The 16509-nt window shown below is 48.3% G+C and overlaps 1 protein-coding gene across 14 annotated transcripts in view; it reads left to right on the forward strand.

Annotated features, from left to right (window-relative positions):
* si:ch211-285f17.1 (sickle tail protein homolog) overlaps positions 1-16509 on the forward strand; it is a 72684-nt gene that overhangs the window by 30460 nt on the left and 25715 nt on the right. For 9 of the 14 annotated variants that reach the window (XM_057012376.1, XM_057012378.1, XM_057012380.1 and 6 more), the window contains exon 2: positions 9215-9501. In XM_057012376.1, the coding sequence (XP_056868356.1) occupies positions 9215-9501 (287 nt within the window). Of the gene's footprint in view, positions 1-8586; positions 8651-9214; positions 9502-10538; positions 10801-10982; positions 11031-16509 lie in introns of those variants that run through there. The other 5 variants (XM_057012377.1, XM_057012387.1, XM_057012386.1 and 2 more) reach the window with 5 other exon arrangements.

Consider the following 16509-nt stretch of genomic DNA (forward strand, 5'->3'; position numbering starts at 1 on the left):
AAGAGCAGCTACCTGATTTCAGGGGTGGAAGTGTTGAGGAAAAGCACCCTTGTACACAGTTTTGGTCTCCTTCCTGCTGCGTCTGATAATAGTGCGCAGCCTGTAAACACCGGAAACAATCCAAACCCTCCCAGGCCAAATATAATCGTATTGATGTGAGCTGCTATTTCTGTGACGTTTTAAAAGGAGCAGAATCAAGTTTCTTTGCCACGACGGCTGCATTTATGTAGTAGATTAGACAAGTGCAACACCTCGAAGACTTGAATGGCCACGCTTTCAGACTGATTTACCCACGCTTTTAGATATGCTTGCAGGATGCTCAGCTCCCCCCCCCCCCCCCCCCCCTTCTTTTACATTTATTTATAAGAAATTGTTAATTATATATTAGGGGAGGCAGAGTTTTGAAACATTGAACTCATTTGTTGTAGGTTTGCCTCCATATCTTCTGGTCTTCTCATAAAATCTACACAATCTCATAAAACCTGACATTTCCCCTGTTCAGTGCTTTCCAAAACCTCGTAAAAGTCCCTGGCGTAAAATATTTAATCATAATTTAGCCACCTTTAACACTGAAAATCGTTGGCCTGTCTGTGTTTCAGTGGGACGGCTCGTTTTTTTTTTTACCTCGATAGCCTTTTTCTTTTACATTTCACCTTTGGAACGATAATGTCTGTGGCACGGCGGGAGTTACCAACCTGTTATTACACTTCCCATAAATGGAGAAAAACTCTGGTTTATAATTGGTGCGCTAAGAGTTTCCATTCCGCCGAGATCCTGCTCTGCTCAGTCCTTAAAATTCAAGGCTACCAGGACATTCCAGAAAGTTCCAAACATTTCCATTAGCTTAAATAATGGGAGGAAGGGGTGAAGCGGCCCCTGAACGCAGCACATGTGCGGCTATACACACAAGTCAGTCACCATTTCTTAGCTTTTTGCTTCGAGGTTTCCTTCCCATCATGTTTTCCTGTTGCAAAAGGATATCTTTCCCAGCAGGGCAACAATGCTCCGCTTCCTCTCAGCTCTCGAGGATCTGTGACGGCTGGAGGTCACGCTGCGAGCTACATGCTAGGCTATTAGGGGTAAAAAACTCTGTTTAACCACAGTGGCGGCACATAAACTCCTTGTCTCCTCAGTCACACATTAAGATATCAATACTGCAGCCAAGTGCAGCCTGGATAGATGTATCCCAGCATGCATTAGGAGAGATTAGCTTCAGACACATCTCGTTTGGTGTCTCAGTCAAGCCCAGACAGCTTGATGGAGGAGTCTCTCAGGAAAAGGAGAATGACTTAATTACAGCTACTATCTCAATGTGAAGCTTCTGCCAGTGCGTCTATGAAGCATTTCCTACACGGTGTCCCATTTAGAGCACGTGTACCGATTATCGTCGCAGACAACTGCAAGAGTTCATGCGGGAAGTATCTGGAAGCAAGTTGTAAATAAGAGATTGGATTTTCTGATGTTCTAATAAATATGCAGGCTAAGGAATTCTGGCTAACATCCTTGAAACGCCAAAATTAGCAGCCCTTAAAGCAATATTAGGCTTAAAACCATCGGAGTTTATCCACAAGGCCTCCTTAGATTTTGATTAGAGTCCCATTCGTTTATACAGCAAATGCTAAAGCCACTGCTAAATTAGCAATATCTGTCCATAAATGGAGCCATGAAGACCAAACAGCTCCACTCATGATTCAGACGCCGAGGAATCACAAACATTTGATATTTGTTTCTGTGTCTTTGTCTTTTGATCTATTTTACATTCTATTTTTTGCTTTTTCTACTGATATACTTGTACTGTTAATGCAATTCATCATATATTAGCCTTTGCCCCCTTTTGTTTTTAGATTTTTGCTTTATTATTTGGTTTAATTTGGGTATTATGTAGGAAAATATAACAACAGTGATGAAATCCGTCCTCTGCTGGAGCAGCTAGCGTCACCCTTGGCTCATACGGCAGCCTTTAGTTGTGAATGTCACTGCTCTGATTACCATTTGTATATAAAATTTTGAGGACGATTCTCTTCAAAGCGAGCTCGCTGCGCTGCAGCGGCCGGTCGGGGGTTTGAAGTATCATTTCCGTGGGGGCTCTGTGTAACTCAGTATCTCCCAGTAAGCTGGATTCTGCCGCTTTGATCAGAGCAGAGTCCCCTCGTTAATCCGCTTGAGCTCTGGATGTTTTCCTAGGACACATACTGTATGTGTACACACACACACACATTTGAAAATTGTGATTAAAAAACAGATGCGGGGGCCTCGCCAAACGAGATGAAATGGTCTGAAGAACAGATGGGCAGAACCCTCCGATGTAGGGCTGTGTTGTAGTGTTATAACTGCTTACATTACAAGTGTAAAGAAAGGCTCTAATGTCGGAAATATAATTACAGTTTCATGATGTCACGGCGCTACGCGTACCTTTTGGAGAAAAGGAAGCGGCGATGATCTCTGATCCGTATTTTAATTACCACTGCAGGACACAGGCAGGATTAAATCTAAATTCTCTCCTTCTGTTATTTCTCCTCTTCTCTTCTTTTTAAGAGCGCTTCAAAAGCCTTTAATGGCTTTTGAGCTTAACTGCAAATCTCCGCGCCCTGTGTTTGAGGGCTAATAAACAGGTGCAAAAGGGACTTTTTTTTGGTCTGATTGGAAAAGGAGAGATGGTCGAGGAAAAATGAAATGAAAAAAGGGGGGTGGGTGCTGCTTGAACCGGCCCTCCCTGCATTACATCACTGGGATGCTTCGGCTCTGATGACATCGTCGGGATGGGAGGAGGGCTGGCCCTGGGGATGATGTCATCCATGACCAATCAGAGACCTCACAGACCTGAGCCTCGGCCAGCTCCTGGCTGGAAACGCGGGGTCTCTGAAAAAAGATCGTTTCCTGCTCTCCGGTCTACGAGCCGATGCGTCTCATGCGGCTTTTTTCCCTGAGGCTATTTTTAGACTCTTGTTCAAACAAATATATTTCAAACCCGCTCTTGTCTCTGCAATAGAGCAAAGGGTAAGTGCAGCTGACTCCCCCATAGAAGAGAACGCCTCATAAACTCAGCCCCCGGGGTATTACCATTTAACAAACTTAATCACACATGAAGGAATGGCTTTGTGCCTGTCCACTTTCATACTTTACACTTTCCAATGTTTTCCCTTAATTCTGAGCACCATTTTAAGGCAGCTGCATACATTAAATCTGGTTCTGCAGCATTTTCACGAGCATATATGTGCATTCATGTGCCCATAACGAGGCCGGTAAACATCGAATTGCGTGGTTCATCAGAGCAGCTTCAGCTCCAAAGGCTTCATATTGGCCCAAAAGTCTCCTGCCGCTGAGCTTTTGAGCCCGCTTCTGAAATTAGGCCTAAATTATTCACAGAGCCTGGAGAAAATGGCCACACAGAGGCCAATAAACGCTGGAAGGCAACATGCAGCAAGGCAGCGTTTTATCGTGAGCGGGATCCTTTCTTGACGGCACGCCGAGCGCTTCTCCCTCTCAGACACCGTTGCCATTTGTTCACTGGCGGCCCAATCTCCGCTGGGCTTTGAATGACGGCCTCTTTGTGGGGCAGTTTCTCCTTTTTCGAAACTATTTTCACGCGCTTGTGTTTGCAGAGAAGCAGTGCTCTTCCTGACATTCCCAGGGCTCCACACGCTCCTCTACCTCCTCCACGGGGCCTACAAAACACAGACCTTCACCTCCTGCATTACCTGTGGAGCCAGAGAGGTGCACGGCTACCCGGGTGGCTATATTAGGCTATAGATGCATTCTGACAAAGGCGGTAAAGCTCCAGCTGCCGATGAAGGGTAGAGTGTTATAGACTTACAGCAGATGTACAAGAGGCTGTGTTGAATTAAAACGGCTATTCAAAGACAAATACGGATATTTTCTTTTAGATTGGACTAATAATTCCCTCCTTTTATTTATTTGAATGAATGCTGACTCTATACACCAATGGTTGGCTCTTCTTCCTTCTCGTAGGACATGAGGAAATTGTGCTTTCCGGTGCATTCGGCTTGTAAGCAGCTTTAAATTTTTGCGCCGGTTTCGCTTTGCTAGCATGCAGGGAAAAAGAGGAGGGAGAGGGAGAGATACGCAGTGCGGAGGGGAAAGTGAGGGACCCGTGATTGACTGGTTGGCAAGCCCAGGCCCTAAGCTGCTTATCGCTGCGAAGAGAGTCAATTGCAGCGCAATCACTTTTTAATAAACTTGTGAGGGAGCGGGCATACTGAAAGCATTTTAATGGAAGACATGTGCAGGCTCAACACACGGTCAATTTCCGCCTTTGAAAGGCTTTTAATTTGCTCGGGGCTTTGCTGGGATGCCTGTGGTGCATCTTCACAATTGCCCTTCGTATCAAGTTATGGCCGATATTAGAACATAATCAGAGGCTTTTGTCCCGCACCTGCGTGTGGACAGCTGCCGACGCCACGAGCGTTTACTCCCAGTTTTGGATGTGTCGGCTCGGAAACGTTCCCAAAATGGATTTATTATCTGCGAGGGCACGCCGGGGGAACCCTGGGAATTTAGCTTTGTCTCGATCTGCACCGGTTTGCAACATTCTTACAGGCTGATGGACATCAGGAGGTCAGAGTTCAGGGCTCAAATTTACCTCCACGGGGCGACGACCCTCACCTTTGCCAATTAACATCACCATCTTTGCAAGAAGTGGGAAAGTAAATATAGATGACCACCCCTGTACCACTCATAGGTGAGGCATTTTTTAAATCCACTCCCCAGAACACTTTGTCACCTCGAGTAGGCTGTTAAAAAAAGATGAGTCACTCACACTGAGGATTTAGTGCGAATAAATTACCTGCAGTGAAATATTTTCCAATCCAGTGCACATTCAAGAGTTATCCAAGGAGAGAGTTCAAGCTTTAAGTCCTCGGGAGATTCTGGTCCTCGCTGCAGCACTCAATCCACAGCTCCTCCAAAAAAAATTCTTTTTTCCCCCAGCAGAGAGGAGGAGGTAGCAAATTCCTCCTCTAAGACTGCTGGCTGCTGGCTTCCATCGTCTCCCCGGGACCCGGCCGTCCTCGCTGTTGGCCGTAGTCACGAGAGAGCATCTGCCATTGATGGTTGACTCACACCTGAGGTAGTGAAGAGCACTGGTGCAAGCGTGCGCACGACCGCAAACAAAGATGGACCAACAAATCCACCGGTTCATTAAGAAGCACTTAGAGTCTCAGTTAATACATGACAAAATGTTCCAGAGCTAATTCAGTTTGAAGGAATGCCCACACACACACACACGCACACACACACACACACACACACACACACACACACACAACACACAACACACAACAATTTCCTCCCTCAACCAGTTCATATATATGCAGGGATGCTCAGCAGCACCTCCTGGTGTTTAGGGGATGTCGTGCAACAGGGCGAGAGAGAGCAGAGGGACAGATTCAGAGTTCACTGTTTGGATTCATCTGGGCTGGTCCTGCTCTGCACTGGCTCCTCCCTCAGCTGCTATATTACAAGTTTTTATTGAAATATCATATTTCCATATTATACAATAGTAGTATATGCCTTCTTGCATGCTCCAATCCTGCTAATATTTTATTTAAGTCCAAGGTTTAAATTTAAAACAGCATTCGACCAGCATTATTGACTTGAGCCACAGAGACGTATCAAAAACCTGCTGGGAGAGACCTGTGCGACGTGTCTTTAGCCTTCGTTTTGCAATATTAATCAGTCACTTTCTCAGCCGTCCTGTCACCAACGCTCGCCCAGACAAGACATCTGTCAGCTCACATCTTTTGGTCGGATGCCTGTCAGGTCGGCAGCCCTTTGTGCTTAAAAGGCTTCCACGGAGCGGAAAATTTGGAAATACACAGGAATCTGGAGTTAAAACAGCACTACGAAGATGCTATCGTGTGTGTGTGTGTGTGTGGTGTGTGTGTGTGTGTGTGTGTGTGCCACAGGGTCTGTAAGTCTGAGCAGAGACAGATGTTGCAGTGGTCTAACAGGGTCTGGATCACTGCTCATTAATGGCGACGCAGCAGCTCAGAGATGCCTGATTAGGTGAGAGATTGAGAGGAGACAGGAAAGGGTGGGGAGGGGGGGGGCACTGTCACAATATTTAGCAGTTACAACTCATCTGATAGTGACCAGAACCACAAAAATGCGGCCCCGGGCCTCTGCTCTCAAAGGAGCGGACTGTTCCGCGCAGTAATTAGCAGCGTATCCTGAGGTTTGTGCTCCGATACGTCAGGAATGTGGCCGCGGTTACGAGGGTGAACGCTCTCGGAGACGTCCGTGTCGTCGGGGCGCCTCGTGCACAAAAAGGGGAGGCGAACGTCGATAAACGAGTAGAAAAACATCCCGGAGAGCGCCGCGCGGTGACATCCACATCTTTGAATGTCTCATATTGTCCTGCAGGAATGAAGGCCTGATGACATCCCGTCATCAACCCGGCAAAACCAAAACAAAGCAGATCCGCGGCCTGTTAGAGCGGGGAGGGGGGAGGTGGGGGTCACCTCGGTCGCCGTGACTGCAGGCGGTCTGCACATGTGGACAGTTTTCCTTGGCAGCGAGCCCACGGGCCAGAGAAGAGACGGGGTCTTGTATCGATAAGAGACTTCTGGGAGACGTGGCTCAAAGCCCGAAATGGACCTGAGAGCAGGTGTCGCACACGCGTGAGAAACGTGGCAGCAGGGCCGGATGCGTTAAGTCCACAGCAGCGTTTTTGTACGCTGGTGCAAGTTACTGACGCGCTTCTCGGGGTTTTCTTTTTTCAGGAACAGGAAGGATGAAACTCTTTGGTCATGGAAAAACCCAGTGAAGCTTCCGGCTGGTGCTTCCCTGCCATAAACTTCCTAATGGCCCATAATTATTTCATCTCACTTTGAATCCAATTTTAAGTGGTAATAACAACCCAGCGATGACTTATTAATTTGCATTTCCTCGCCGCGTATTACAAGCTAAATCCATTCCGGTCATTTAAATGAGATCCTTTTTCATACGCTGAATTCCACATTAACGGATAATCTGATATCCAGCTCCGATTGTAGAAGTACTGTCAGATACTCCACAGCGTGCACGGCGTGAGGGCCCTGCCATGTGGACCGTGCATGTGCTGCACACAACGGTGCTTTGTGTCTGTTATGGGACAGGGATACTGGGGGGGGGGGCTATGCATGGATACATTCTTCCAGCAGTAAGTGACAAACCGAGAGTTAGCCTGAACCTCCTGACCCAGCAAGTATTTCACGTTGTCGTTCCACTGAGACGAGCATCCTTTCGCTTCACACGCGGTTTAAAGAGACGCCGGACTGGTGTCGGCGTCGGGGAGGGAGGGGGGAAGAGAGGGATTAGTGTTCAGCCGGGATTGTTGACAGCAGGAGAGAGACAGGTTCTTCGGGATGAATTTGTTGGGTCGGAAGGACTGTTTTCATACGCAGGGGCTGGTCTTGTCAATCCAGGACAGCAACACGCCAAAAAGCAAAAACTTTGGTGTTTAAGGACTCATCCCCCCCCCATATCAGTTAATATTAGTAAGTATACAGTAATAACAAAGAAATAGCCAAAGTCCTGGTTTCTACTACTTAGATGTTGCTTTTAGCAATTATAAGTTGGCGTTTAATGAAAAAGAAAAACCCATTTAACGTTGGGCCATCTGCTCACGGAGGAAACCCCGAACACGCCCGAATCAGATATTGGAGAAAGATGTGAAGAAACAAAGCCAAACGCAATATCGGGCAGCAGATGAGAACTTTTCCATTTATTTACTTGCAGCGTGCGGACAAATGCTGCCGTTGGTTTGCTAATTAAATGTCCCCCTCCCCGCGGTGGGCCCTCAGCCTGCCTGTGCATCCTGGAGGGTGCCAGCGGCCGAAAGCAGGCCGAGCCCCCGCGGACGCCGGCGCCGCCTCCATATGTTACGCATTATCCCTCAGCTGCTACATTGTGTTTAGTCATGTTCTCACCCCCGCCACCTTTCAATTACACGGCCCGCTAACGAGGCCGTCGATCAGCGTTCCTGTTTGAGGAACGTTAGCTTCCCATTGCAGGTCTTTTCCACGCGCCGCTGCAGGAATACGCTCTCGTGGAGAGGCTTTCCCCGCGGGCGCTTACAGTAGCTAAACATGTTTTGCGCTGACTGACGTGTTTGTGTAATAAATGATGGCGTCGCGCGTGTTTGCTGACTGCCACCGTGACAGGACGACGCTGCTTTTAATTAAGCCGCGGCATCTCCCCTGAGCTTCCTAATTGGAAGAAGCGCTCCCTGGTGGGAGTGTTGATCGTATAACTCGATTACTTATTGTCTTTATGCCAAGAGGTTTTCTGAAGATGCAGCGCTGACTTTCTCAGGCGTTTGCATTCTCCGGGGGCCAAGGCGGCTCAGACTGAGCCTGCTTCACGCTGCTCGCTGCTCAGCTTTTCAGCCTGAGGGTGAGGGGCTAGTTCCACTCTGTCCTGGAATGCAGTTGACTTTCTAAATCCCCACCAGTCTATCCTGGGGCTGCGGGGCAGGGCCTATCTCAAGCCCCCTTTTCCACGTGAGCCAAGTCTGGAATCTGTAAGCGAGCAGCTAGCCGACACCCCCCCCCCATCAGCTTCTCTCTTTCGTCTTCTGCGAGGGTTTGATCCAAAAGTGAAATGGAGGAGGACATAGCGGATGAGGAAAAAGATTGTTCACGTGGGGAAGGTAATGAGCTTTCTCAATTGAGCTTGTTTGAAGTTTTCTGTGGTCGGCGGTGGTGAAACTGTGTTTGCTAGTTAAAAATAGAACTGGAAGTACACAAGAGCACTGCAACTGTGGATATGAGCGGGGTGGGGGTTTGGACTGAAGGTGCTGGTGACAGGGCTTGATCGTGAGTCTCCAAGACTCATCGTCTCTTAAGAATTGTGGCTTTTTTGGGGGGGGGGGGGGTGCGAAATAACAACTGCGAACTGAAATGGTGCTTGCTTCCTAATTGCTGCGTGACTTGTAACTACGCACGGCGAACGAATGAAAGGTCAGCGTGCTTGGATGCTTTTAGAATTCTCCGTTAATCCACCCACCCAAGGAAAACCATTCCAAAGAATCCTTGATCACTGTTGACTCTTTGATATGTGCTTTGTTTTCCAAGGAATGTTCACATTATTAGCTGTACTAGTCATGAGAAACAAGCTAGCTGTAGTTTTCTTGTACTCTTTAGCTTCAAGTGTAAAGGACCCAACCAGGACCAGAAAAATGCATTTTGACCCCCCTGTCCTTGTCCCCCACCAGAACAGACCAAGAGCAACCTGAAAGTAACGTCCCCAGAAGACAGCGAACACCTGAGCCGCCGACAGCTGTCGCCAAATGGGACGGCCCCTCCAAAGGGGGACGCTAAAGGCAGCCGCACGGTCCCTCGCAGGCACACATTAGGGGGAGCCCGCGGCTCCCGGGAGATCCTGGCTATGCAGCCGCCCGACATGGACAAGAAGAGGGAGGCCTTCCTGGAGCACCTGAAGCAGAAGTATCCCCATCACGCGTCGGCCATCATGGGTCACCAGGAGAGGCTGCGAGAGCAGGTCAGTCGATCAAACTCTTGGAGGTTCCACGGATGGAATATTGTATGTGTATATTTTGAGGCTTTACATGCAAATACATTAAACCTTCTCCATTTTTTGTCCTGATTCTTGCAGAGAAACTATTTGATACAGGCACTAAAATAACCATAAATGTGTAAAGGAAGCTCACGTCAATATAAATTAGTCTGTTCAGCACAAACAACGGGCAGCTGAGCGCTAACCAACACGGCTATTTGATTCTTGGTTTATTTTATCTTGTGAAGAGAATTATTTTATCTTGTTAGCATCTTTTATCTTGTTAGCATGTGTTATGTTTTTGTTTTCTGTTACAGTTAGCAGTGTTATCTCTATCTATATATCTTCTGCTCATGTATTCTGCATCTCTTAAATGACATTATGGATCATTTAGAACAAATGATTGACTTTTTGGGGCGAAGGATAATGGCAATAATTGCCCCACAAGCTAAATTCTCTTTCTTTTGTTCGCTCTTGTGGAGTTACAAGTCTGTTTAGTTTGTTTAGACAGGCTTCGCTTCTCAAATGCCGAACTATTTCCTCCTCTTTGCTCTCGCCCCGGGTCAGCTAGTGACTCGGTTTGCGTTGGCGGAGTAAAAACAATGGCCATCCACAACAGTTCGGAGCCTCTCTGTGAGGCTGGGTTGATGCTTCTGTCTTGGAGCTAGCGTGCTGTCTGACGTGTAAATTATGCATGTTGGGGTTGTTCAAAGGCTGTTTGTGTCTCATGGGGAGGTGTCACTTTATTGGTGGACACTGACTCACCTGGTGAATGTCTGTGTGTGACAATAGAGGAGTGGGGGAGAGACTTTGTCCTTCAAATAACAAAGACCTGGTAATGGCACTAAAGTGTGTTTTTTAGGTTTACTTTTTTGTAAACTCCTCAAAAAAGTAGCAGAGATGCGTCTCCGCACGGTTTGTTATAAAATATAAGCAGTCAGACAGGTAAGTTCAGCTCCGGACTGGGGTGGAGCCGGGGTTGCCATGGCGACCCGTGATGTCACCGCTGAAAAGGGGCTCGGTTTACTTGTAGGTGCCTGCTGGAGCGGAGGGGCTGCGTGAGAGCCGCGGGAGTGTGTAGTGTGTGTGCGCGCGCGCGCACGTGCGTCTATGCGTGTGTTCAAGAGACACGGAGAGACCAGGAAGGTTGCTAAGGCGATGGGTCTAAGGATTTTGTCTTGAGCCATGGCGCTCCGTGCGCGCAGTCCGTAGAGGAATACCCGAAACTTTTTTCCCCTCACGAAGGAGGATTAAACTTGTCATATCCGCGAAGGCGCAGTGAAGGTAGGATATTTTTGGAAGCCCCTCGCCGAGATCCACAAAAGCATTATGTGTCATTCTGTGCAAATTCTTCGCGCTTCGAAGCGCAGGGCGCTGAGTGTTTGCGCAACGGAGCGCGCAGCAGCGTGCTGTCAGGTGCTGGAAACTTTGTTTGGTTTAGGGGGGAAAGAGACTGTTAGAGAGGATTCTGCTCCTCACTGATGCAGCCAGACCGACGCCGCGCAGGTTCGCCAGTAAGTCATCGAGTTACCTGCAGACCTTTATGGTCTTAATAAGACGATGATTCACCAACAGCCGAAGGGGGGGGGGGTGATATTGCTGCAAAAACAACAGCGTGCGGATGGCAGGGTAATAACTGGAGCGTGGTGAATGAAGGATTAAGGACTTCTTTCACCAAATGTGCAAGATTAGGAGTTTAGCGCCGTGTCAGGTGCAGCCTGGAGTTTGCAGCTCCTTCCCACTTGTTGCATGCGCTGTTGTTATCTGGAATTGGGCGTATTTCTGTTGCTTTGTGGCTACAAATCATGTCCTCTTTAATGCCAAAGAAGACTCTAGTTGTCGTATTTGCATTGAGAAATGTGTTTTGGGTCATTGCCGGGTCCACCCACTTTTATGGTGCAGGCTTATCAACTGGTAGATTTACTGTTAGAAAGTCTGGGGTTCTATTCCCACGTCTGGGCTAAACAGTAAGCTCTTTGAAGTTCCCCGCTCAGCTGGAATAAGACAAGAAGATAAAATATGAGCGTTCATTTGGATTCTGAGTTGCAGCCACTTTAGTCTTGCATTGCTGCTCTATTGAACTATTTGTGCCCTGTTGGACGTGTTTCCGGGTGACAGGAATGTCTCAAAACATGCAATTATTAACAAAAATGTGTGTCTTATGTGGCAGCTGAAGCCAGTCGGGAAAAATATAGTCACTTGAGCGTTTGCTAGGTGTAATTATTCAGCTTTTGGGGTGGGGGGGGGGTGCTGCAGCGAAACATGTGCAGCGTCAACATGCGTGCGCGCTTCAAGGGTGAGAAAGAATTGTCTCTGGCGGTTTGAGTTACAGAACTGGAGATTCATCAAGGTCAGGCGGAGGTTGGGAAGATGATATCGGGCTTGACCTGACCTTGCGCTCCACCCACACCCCGCGACTCCCGCACACGCTCATGCGCTGGTTGGTGTTTTTCGCTCACATTTGCTGCCCGCTTTGATTCCTCCCCCATCTTTGATCCTCAAACATGCAACATAGGAGAGTGGTTTCATTTCCTCCTCTCTCCGTCCTCCCTGTGAGGAGCTGGATCCCACCCAAGCAAAAGGAGATAGAATCCCACCAGCCCGACCACCCCCTCCTCTTACCGACCCGGGGGCCCCGACGTGCACGGACTGAACCGCTTGACCGATCAGAGATACAAACGTACGCCCCCCCGTGTGCCAGTGTCTGTGTGTGTTGAGCTGTGACTCGCAGGGTCGGCGTCATTTTGTGGAGTTCAAACCCAAGAAAACCCTGCGACATCAGGACCAGACGGATAAATCCATCCTCCCTGAGACGTGATGGTCCACTGTCGGACGACACCACCCGACTGGAAAAAGAGAAAAACATTTTTCAGCAGCATACTGACGCACAAAAGTGGGATATTGCACAAAAAAGACACTTTACGTGGATTATGTGCACACGTTAACTTGGCCACTTCTGGTTCATGCCAAGGTTCTCTCTTGACGTGACTAATCTACTGCGCGAGAACAATCAGTTTACATTTTAAGCCTGTTTATCTTCTTACGTGTAGCTTAAGCATCAGAATCTCTGACTTTGGTCTGGTTTGGAACCAAGGTGGCAAACTTTACTGAACGTACTCAAACTGTGGACGTGCCAACATGCAGCCACGGCTGAAATATATTCCAGAAAACGTTAGCGTCGGCCCTATTTTTAAGGGATTCCTGGGATCCCACCTACTAATTCTCTCTGTAAATAGCAGGTCTGAACAGGCTCATAGATCGCTCGATGGAAAAAAGGTTCCAAAACAGTTGGGTGGGACTATTTTGGAATATGTTTAAATAAATCCCCTGGACATGCTAATAATCGTTCTCCACATCCGCGGTTCAATTTGCGCGCCTCGATCGTTATCTTGGCTTTCTTAACCTTTTGCCATTTAATTCATTTCAGGCATGCAGGGTGGTAGAAGATAAAAACAAGACGGTCGCGATAGCGTTGTAAGTTCGGATTTCTACGCAGCATGTTGCCACCAGCATACCTGCGTGTTTGTTTTCATGCGGCGAGTGTGTCGTGGTCAGCAGGAACGTTTGCCAACAAGCAACAGCAGGAGCCATTGGATGGCTGATGCTATCACGAAATCCCCCAAAATGATACTCGATGCTGCCTCGCTGACCTTTTAGTTTTAGTTTATTTTTCCTCACAATGGTGAGACTTTATCAGAAGAGGTAAATACTTAAGGAACAAGGCTGTTTAGATTGTATAGTTATAGCTACAGTAATGCTAGCAGGGTGGGTGGTATCTCCGCTTTGTACGCAATTAGTGTTAAAAAGTCATATAAATGCAACTCGTTAGTGATAATACAGACTGATTTTGAAGCATTGCAACATTTGGCCAGTCCTCCAGATAACTGTGATTCCTGGCCCGGCTCATTACGGCTCCAAGGTCAGCTTGATAACAAGTACACATCCACTCCCTGCAAGAGAACTCTCCCTGATCCAAGAGAGGCAGAGAGGGAGTTTTGGTTCTGCTTCTAATGAAGTAGCACAAAGCAAAATGACCTTTTGTTATCGTCCAACCTTGGACGCAACTTTGATGCTATAATTAGAGTTTTATGTACCGAGAACCTCGGAGATGGCTGAGAAGTGAGTCACTTGGATAGATCTGATGTTTTCACAAAACATCTCTTTGTTGCAGCCTGGTGCGCACCTTGTGTCTGCACATGCACAATCAGGACAGTGTGTGCGCAGCAGGTCTGGAGAGGAACATCTGTTTTCAATCGCCGCACCTCCTCCACCGGCCAGGAGCTAGCGTCTGCCACCTCGGCATAAAGCGGCTCTTTGGGGGCTACCTGGAGCGTCACAAACGAGGAGGACGGGGTTAACGACGGCATGTGCTGACCTGCCAGTTAACAGGGGTTGTGTGTTTTTTTTGGGGGGGGGGGTGCACCATGCCAGCTAAGAGGACAACAGGTCTGTGGACTGGCGCCGAAGCGGCGTCTAATCCCGAGTGTCGTGAGGAGGGTCGTGGTGGTTGTTGTGGGGGTTTAAGCCGCTCTAGGGGGGTCCTGATGGACCTGCATCTGGTAATGAGTCAAGCCAGACAGAATTTGACAGTGTCTCAAACGCATGGGCAGCGTGTTAATCAGACCAGCTAATCGGGTCTGAGCCCTCGTCAGGGTGCGCTGCCGCTTCATGACTGAGCGGCATGAGCCGAAGGCGGGTCAGCGGCGTCAGGTCAAACGGCTAAGTTGTCAGAGACCCTCCCCGGACCTCTTGACCTTCCGCCGTGACGTCGCTCTGGGCTTTTTTGACCATTATTTGATCAAAGCATAATTAAAAGCCCTCTGTTGTCCCAGGGGAGACTCCAGACATCGCAAATCAGATAGTCATTCTCATTTCCTCATTACATGATGCGAGACAAAGCGCAGCACTCAAACCAAAACACGCCCGATCTATTTGGATATTGGATATTTGGATATTTGGATATAGTCATTGTAGACTAGCCGCGTAGCTCCAGAACGCTGGTTGATGGCTTGGTCTTTTGTCGAAGCTAAAGACCTTCACATATTCTCTTGCCACGAGTGACCTGATTTTGATGGCGAGATGATGTCATTCCTTTGGCTCGAGGAAGTAAACCGTGCAGTGGTTAGATAGCCTGTCGCCAGCAGCACATGTTCTGTTTACATGGTGGGGCTGCTACATATTTGTCCAACTGATGTTTAACATGCGCTGTCTTCAATCGGGGCCCTTGAGATCTTTGGTTTTGATGGATTGTCATTACTGAAATTCCCGGCTCTCTGGCCCCCAGGGCTGAATTGGTAGTAAGCGGATGTGGGGGGAGGACGTTCCCGCTATCTTCACCTTTGCTAGTATTTGCACGCAGCCCAACATCTGGACTCCACCTTGGGCCAAATGGATGAATCAAACTTCAAAAGGCCGATACAGAGGCACGCCGGTCCGATTTCACCGCCGACAGACCTCCGAGCATCTGGCCCTGACGGTATTTTGATCTCCTCTTGGATATGAGGATGAGGTGGGGAGCATGGCAGCACCTTGGCTGCAAATCTACGCAACAGCCGCATAAAACGCTGTCCCGAGTGACAACGTTTTTACTAAACAAAGGGACATAAACGAAGGAAAATGATTAAATACGCAGCGCAAATGCAGTTTCTTCTAGTTTGGCTGCTAATGGAAGAAGAAATAAATTTAGCTCCTGGGCAGAAATGGAGCGCGTGCTGCAGTTTCTCACAGCACCACCTCCTCCCGTCAACACCATAATCTTAATCATCCATCGTGTCAAACATATACAAACGTTCCCATTAAATCCAAAGTATCTCTGCACTTACTCCTGCTTTGTTTGGGCTTTTTAACGCTGTGTGGCTGGTGTGGGGACGGTCCTGCATGAGCCTGGAGCTCCACGCAGTGGGACATTTTCACCTGCCTCCGTGACAGCGAGAGCCGGGACTTCGAAGCCGAGGGTTCGAAGTCCTGCGTGCGTGCTCGAACGGCATTTTTGTCGTGCTCCTCAGAGGTCAAAACGAGGGCGCTTTTGTCAGAAATTGATAGTGAGGAAACGGCATTATGTTAACAGCTGCAGGGAACGCGGGAGCAAACAACGGATGTCGCTAAACACACGCCCAGCAAAAATAAAAAGAGACCGCTGCTGACGGCGTTGATGAGGTCAGCGACGGGTGGTGAATCATGTATGTTTTGCACAGACAGTCATGTCAAGCTAAATTAGCGCTTGAGTTTATTTCTGACTCTGCAGGAGGAGCCGGTTTAATAATAAACCCTATGGAGGCGCCTGTATGGTGACTTCTTAATTAGGCATGAAGAGCAAATCTATCAGAGTTGCCCTCGTTTGATAAGTGCTGCTGTGGGGGTGCTGAGGTATGGGTGGGCCTTAAGAACAGCAGAATTAAACCCTGTTATCACGCCACATTTTGCAGCCAGTAAATGGTTGTGGGCGCAACAGGAGATGGAGTGGTCTCCGATTTCTCTTCACACTCATTTTCTCTGGCGTGTAGACCCTCTCAGGCTCTTGGGAGAGTCCTTCAGTTTGACCCTCCCTGTAGGAGGACGTGTCAGAAAACACGCCAGAGGTGGTGTGAGCCTGGTTCCGTCCGTGTCGTGTGCGGGTGCTGACTCTGGCTCCCACCCCTGATGGATCAGAGCTTTCATTTTTACAGAATGTCGCAACGTTGCAAAGCGTTCCCGCTTCTGATGAGGTGATATTAGAGAACAGGCCTGGGCTCATGGCTCTGCATTCCTGTCGGCAGAAAGATTTGTCTGCCATTAGGCTGAATGAGGGTTCGGAGGTGTGTGCAGATCCTTGCATGCACGACTGGTACGAAAGCTGCAGGTTGGGTTCTAAGCCTGGACCTGCAGGCTTATACAAGACGCAAATGAAAGGATTAAATTATGGCTTTGTCAATAAACTTCCGTCTTCTTGGGAAAACAAATTGCCCTTCCCTTCATGCTCCCACACAGGATCATGAAACTTTCCCAAAAAGTCAA

This window comes from Takifugu flavidus, chromosome 17, assembly GCF_003711565.1.
Source record: "Takifugu flavidus isolate HTHZ2018 chromosome 17, ASM371156v2, whole genome shotgun sequence".
In the NCBI taxonomy this organism is placed as follows: Eukaryota; Metazoa; Chordata; class Actinopteri; order Tetraodontiformes; family Tetraodontidae; genus Takifugu; species Takifugu flavidus.